The sequence below is a fragment of the Acyrthosiphon pisum genome, chromosome A1, assembly GCF_005508785.2.
Source record: "Acyrthosiphon pisum isolate AL4f chromosome A1, pea_aphid_22Mar2018_4r6ur, whole genome shotgun sequence".
NCBI lineage: Eukaryota > Metazoa > Arthropoda > Insecta > Hemiptera > Aphididae > Acyrthosiphon > Acyrthosiphon pisum.
The window spans coordinates 29,554,362-29,560,745 of NC_042494.1; the positions used below are offsets into that span (position 1 = coordinate 29,554,362).

General features: G+C 28.5%; 2 protein-coding genes across 2 annotated transcripts; both read left to right on the forward strand.

Annotated features, from left to right (window-relative positions):
- Positions 1 to 453: 453 nt before the first annotated feature.
- On the forward strand, positions 454 to 1,561 carry LOC103310087 (kelch-like protein 3). The gene is made up of 5 exons (XM_029486908.1): positions 454 to 607; positions 671 to 899; positions 971 to 1,146; positions 1,221 to 1,317; positions 1,423 to 1,561. Exons 1-5 carry the CDS (start codon positions 498 to 500, stop codon positions 1,441 to 1,443), a joined length of 633 nt encoding a protein of 210 aa, XP_029342768.1. The 5' UTR covers positions 454 to 497; the 3' UTR covers positions 1,444 to 1,561.
- On the forward strand, positions 1,444 to 3,771 carry LOC100167908 (kelch-like protein 2; the record flags this gene model as incomplete). The annotated part of the gene is given in 6 exon segments (XM_029486206.1): positions 1,444 to 1,579; positions 1,652 to 1,764; positions 1,829 to 2,137; positions 2,226 to 2,369; positions 2,976 to 3,225; positions 3,323 to 3,771. Coding segments are annotated over 6 exon segments (1,197 nt in total). The 3' UTR covers positions 3,616 to 3,771.
- Positions 3,772 to 6,384: the final 2,613 nt, after the last annotated feature.

Below are 6,384 nucleotides of genomic sequence, written 5' to 3' on the forward strand. Positions count from 1 at the left end.
TATCAAAATTTGCAATATCAATGAGGCGTGAGAGATTTTCCTGTTGAGTATTTTTTTAAAAATAAATATACAATACACTTATAACCTCCCCCCTCGTGAATAGGTATCGCGCAGTAGATTAGTAGAAAAATATTATAATTTATTGAGATAGCAACTAAAATAAATCTATTTATTAGGCATGATATAAAAATACGTATATTATTTATATATTCACTAACACACATTTATACGCAAAATCCATCGAACCTATACAGTTATTATCATACACAGTACATACTATACACCAATCATTACGTGGCTCATCAGTCTTTTTAATACCATACACACAACACACTTATAAGAAATCAGAATATTATTATAGTAAAATGTGTTTGTTTTGATATAACTTTGGATCTAGTAGACGATTATTAACGATTCGAATCGACACTTTTAATTGATTTCATGTATTTTTTTTAGTCTAAAGTCATCCAAGTAGCGGAGTTCACATAACATTGGCAATGCAAAATACAAACCAAGTACCAGAACCGCTTATATATGGACCAGCAAAATACGAGTATAAGAAATCGTGTCATGCCGAGATATTTCAAATACTACAATCCTTCCTAAAGTAAGTACAGTAATAGCCGTATAGACTGATAGATAAATACAAGTAACACATTTTTGATTTTAGAGATGAGGTTTTCTGTGATATTAAACTAGAAACAGATGATGGTGGAAGTATATTCGGTCATAAAGTGGTTTTGGCATCGGCTAGTCCATATTTCCATGGAGTTTTCACAAATTTTAAAGAAAATAATCAAGATATTTTTGTCATCAAAAACTTAGATTCCACCGCATTACAACTATTAGTAGAGTTTATTTATTCAGGGCAGGTCACAGTCACTGACAAAAATGTACAGGTAATAATGGTGATGTTTAATTTTAATTGGTTGACAAAATTATTTAATTTATTTTTTGTTTATTTCTCAAGGATTTGTTATCAGCATCAAATATTTTGCAGTTACAAGACGTAAAAGAGGTGTGCTGTGATTTTTTACAGGCACAACTATGCCTTACAAATTGTATTGGTATATTTGCGTTAGCTGATTTACATAACTGTACGAAATTGTTATCAAGTACAGAATTATATATTCAACAGCACTTTTCGTACGAAATATTTTTTTTATTATAATAGTTCTATAATGAAATTGTAATTATTATTGTTATTATATGGTCCTTAGAGAAGTGGTAGAAGGAGATAAATTCCTGTCCTTATCATCCGAACAAATTACTAAGTTGATTGCCAGTGAGGAACTTAAAGTTCCATCTGAAGAAAAAGTAGATGAATTAAAATTGATAATTGTTATACTTTAGTATTAAAGAAGGAACAATTAAATAACTTATTTATATATATTATTATATTAAGTATATTGATTGTTGTAGGTATTTGAAAGTGTGATTTGATGGGTAAAACATGATTTGGATTCTAGAAAACAAATTTTGCCCCAATTAATGGCACATGTACGTCTACCATTAACATCGAAAGATTACATACTAAAACATGTAGTTACGGAACCTCTTCTTAATAATTGTCCTAAATGTAAATTTTTTAATAAATATGATTTTCTTGCGATTTATCATATTATACTTTATATTTTTATAATTTTTCAAGGTAAAGATTACGTAATTGAAGCATTACATTTGTATTTACTTAAGTCAGATGAGATTTTCGCCATGCCACATAACATCCGGACAAAACCTAGACAGTCTGGTGGTTCTCATAAAGTATGACCACGTTATAATTTATTTCTTTTTCTAATATATTTAACGATTTAATGATCTTTAACAGATTATTTTAGTTGTTGCTAGAAAAGAACTCAATGGTAAACAATTAGATAGTTCAGAATGGTATGACCCAAAAATCAACCAATGGCAGACTGGACCAAAAATGATTACACCACGTTGCAGTGGTGGTCTAGCTGTAGTAAAAGACAATTTTGTGTTATATATCGGTGGTTGTAATCAATTTTATTCATCTCTTCGATCTGCTGATCTTATAGATTTATCTTCAGAATCACTTAGTTGGAAACCAACCACTAACATGTTAGTTCAACGAAAATGGTTAGGAGTTGGTGTGATAAATAATTTTGTATACGCCGTAAGTTATATTGACATTTTACATACGAGATGATTAGTAATTTCAGTTATTAAGTTGTACCTAATATACATTTTATAATAAATTCAAGGTTGGTGGTTATGATTATAATAGATGGCCTTTAAAAAGTGCAGAGGTTTTTGACTGCAGAACTCAAGAATGGCATATGGTAGCTAGTATGTCTATTGAAAGACATAGTTTTGGGGTTGGAGTATTGAATAATATTTTATATGCGGTAATGTAATATTTTATTATATTATGAATTTCCTCGAACATATAACCACTGAATATATCCCAAAAATAAAATTTTTCGATAGTGAACTTAAAATTTTAAATTTACTTATAAATAATATACTAATTCAAATATTTGTTTAAATACTAGCTTAATTAAATTATTTAATAATTACACGAGTAACTGATTTCTTGTGTTGACTGAAAAACCAATACATTGTAGAAGTATTAAAATTCGAATATTTTTTACAGTTTCATACAATATATATTAATAAAAATAAACTTAGTATTGTTATTAACTATTGGACTTGATAATAGTGTTTATGTTTGAAAATATTCTGGACAAACTATGTAAAAGTAAATGTCTATTTTCGACAATTCATAATATTTTTCATTTTTTTTATTTGCTTATTCATACACGTACAAGATTTATTTTCTTATAATTACTATTGAAATGATACAAACTTATTTTAGTTGACCTTTCATAAATATGTATTCAATCTCTGACATTGGAAAATACCATGCATTAATATATAAATCTTGTTTTCCATATGTTTATTTTCAAGGACAATTTTTAATGCGCAAGTTTTACTAATTCAAATGTGTATAGGTAGGAGGTTCTAATTCAGTGCATAAATTAAACTCCGTCGAATGTTATCATCCCGGGCTTGATAAATGGACACCAGTCGAAGAAATGTCTGTTCGTCGAAGTGGAGTGGGTGTTGGAGTTTTACATGATGTACTGTATGCTGTAGGTGGCTGGGATGGAAATCAGGTTTGTAGTAGTGTCGAAGCATACAGTCCAAGTACAGGAGTTTGGACTAATATTCCGGACATGCATTTGTGTCGGAGTAGTGCAGGTATGACTACTCGTTTAATAATTCTTAACTATTATTGTATGAAACATATTTTTTTAAATATATTAATTAATTGAAGTTTAACTTCTTAATATAATAGGAGTAGCAGTATTAGACGGATTATTGTATGTCATCGAAGGTTGGGACGGAACTTCTTATTTGGATTCTGTAGAATCTTACAATCCTAAAACTAATAAATGGACCATGGTCACTGCGTCAATGAAGATTGCAAGGAATTTTGTCGAAGTTGTAGTCATTGAAAGGCCACGACATTTAAAAAAATGGAATCAATCATGTTTTTCATTTTTGATTAAATATATCAATATATATTCAATTATCTCATTTTGTACAATAGTATCTTTATTCTTTTTCTATTTATTTTCTAGTTTTTGATTGTTTTAATAATGGGGTTTTTATACCTACACTAGACATTTACAGTTGATAGGCCACCATATCCATATGTTTAAATAACAGCATTCAATATGTTTTATTTTTATACCACTACTGTCCTAATTTGTATGATAATATATTTATTGTTTTTCTATTAATGGTATACAGTTTTTGGTTGTTTTATAAAAATATTTTTGTATTATACCTCTTCGTCAATATCAAGAAACTTTGCAGTTAATGTTGTCGTTAATTAATATGCATAAAATGTTAAATTTTTTTGATGATTGTCAATTTAAAACAAGGTTTCTCGTGAGTCTTTAATACTGTAACGAAATTATGTAAAAAGTATAGACCTTTAGGTAGACAGTTAAATAATTCTATAGATATTTTATGTTCAAATTTGTATGACATTTAATATTTGATTGAAGAATAACAATTTTAGTCATTTCGTTTTGATTTAATAATTAATTCGTTGATATATAAAACTTTTAAAGTAAGTACATAATGTTATATATTTTACATGCTTGATGACATTTTCAAGTGCAATGTTTTCAACAAAAATTACTAATTCAACCTACAGTGTCATTTGTAGTCGAATAATTTTTTTGTAAATACCTAATGTTTCTCTTAACGATTCACAATTTAGTATAATAGCTATTACAAAGCAACGTACTAAGTACAGGTACCAATATTCTAATATAAAACAATTGGGTTTTATAGAGTAGGTAACGACAAAAACTAGTACTTATTTTAACAATTTGTCGACTTTTGGGAAGTGGATAATTTGGTAGCTAATCTAAACCAATTACAAATTATTATTATTATTATCAACGTGATTATATTAAATTATATAGTTAAGTATGTAGTTACCTACACGTATTAAACAAAATGTGTGCTATAATAATATGTACTCTACTTTTAACATTGCATAAAATAATTAAATGATTTGTTATCCACATGCATGTTACAAGTCGGTTGACCGTAGCCTCGTACTTGTGGAGTTTGTATATAGATTTAGTAAATAAAGTAACAAACACACGTTTTAATATTCAATTAATAAAGTTTATTGCGTTCTGAACATATACAGACAATGGCACTATCTCCATTCTCCACTGGCTGTCTTACCATCTTAACGTTCCTTATATCTAAACTTATGTAGGACAATCCCTCCTATATAAAAAGTGCTTACTCGCAGTTTCGGGATTGTACCTGTTTACACTAATTTACAATAATCATTTCATTTCATAATTCTAAATGTTTTATAAATACTACATTTCTAATTTGTTTCCTAATTGCTACATCCTTAGTTACTTCCTATGTTTAATAATACCAATTCATAACACTCCCCTTGTTGAATGAAAGCTCATGCCCTCATGAGTTTATTTTCTTATTACATTCTTTTTTTTTTTTTTTTTATAAAAACAAATATTTTATACATTCATAAATCATTATATAATTACATCTTAAATCTACTTAATTTCTACGCATTGTATGTCGTCTACTGATTTTGTATTGACCAATGCTTTAATATAACTCATTGATAATTTATTTTGTTTGTACAGTTTAAAACTTATCCTACTTATTACAATTATTAACACTAATATACCTATACCTATTCCTACTGTTACGTATGTTATATTAGATACAGTTACATATTCTATACTATCATCTATTTGTGACTGTAATAATAAATCTAATTGTTTTGCGTTATTTGCTAATGAATGAAAATCGGGATAATATGAATTATTTATTTTTGGAAAATCATCCTGTATCCTACTAGTTTGATATTGTTTCATATTAGCCGTTATGTTCACTCTCGGAATGAAATCATACGATGTTTTCGTTACTATTGATCTGGTGGGGGTTAGCTCATACTCTTCCGCTGCCACCAATGTTACAAGTCGGTTGACCGTAGCCTCGTACTTGTGGAGTTTGTATATAGATTTAGTAAATAAAGTAACAAACACACGTTTTAATATTCAATTAATAAAGTTTATTGCGTTCTGAACATATACAGACAATGGCACTATCTCCATTCTCCACTGGCTGTCTTACCATCTTAACGTTCCTTATATCTAAACTTATGTAGGACAATCCCTCCTATATAAAAAGTGCTTACTCGCAGTTTCGGGATTGTACCTGTTTACACTAATTTACAATAATCATTTCATTTCATAATTCTAAATGTTTTACAAATACTACATTTCTAATTTGTTTACTACTTGCTACATCCTTAGTTACTTCCTATGTTTAATAATACCAATTCATAACAGTAAGGAACTAAACACTGTTTAACTAGTTGACGCCTGAGGTCTGGTTTATAATTTACTATAAAAAATAGTCATAATAAGTTAGTCAGCAGTATTTTAGATTCTGAGTGGAGTGATGATTGTATTAATTTTACAATGATGTGTTACTTTTTTTTTATGTGTGTTACTTTGTGTTACCTTTTAGGACAGTAAAAGTACTTAGACTTTCTTCAACTGTATCTTTTATGATAGAAAAGTAAATGTTGTTAGTGCATGGACTTTGGTGCACTGTTGGTGACACTGTGCACTTGTGCTAGCGGTGCCAAAGGTACATAGTACAACCACAGAATAGATGAAATCATTCATCTATTCTGTGGTACAACATTGTCGTATACATACGGTGGCTTTGTTTTCATATATATGTAGTAGTATTGACGAACAAGAGGTTATGTCGTTATGAATACTTATGTTTTAAAAATGTGATATCTCATGTATTATGTTATGTTTTAAAGTTGTAAAATTC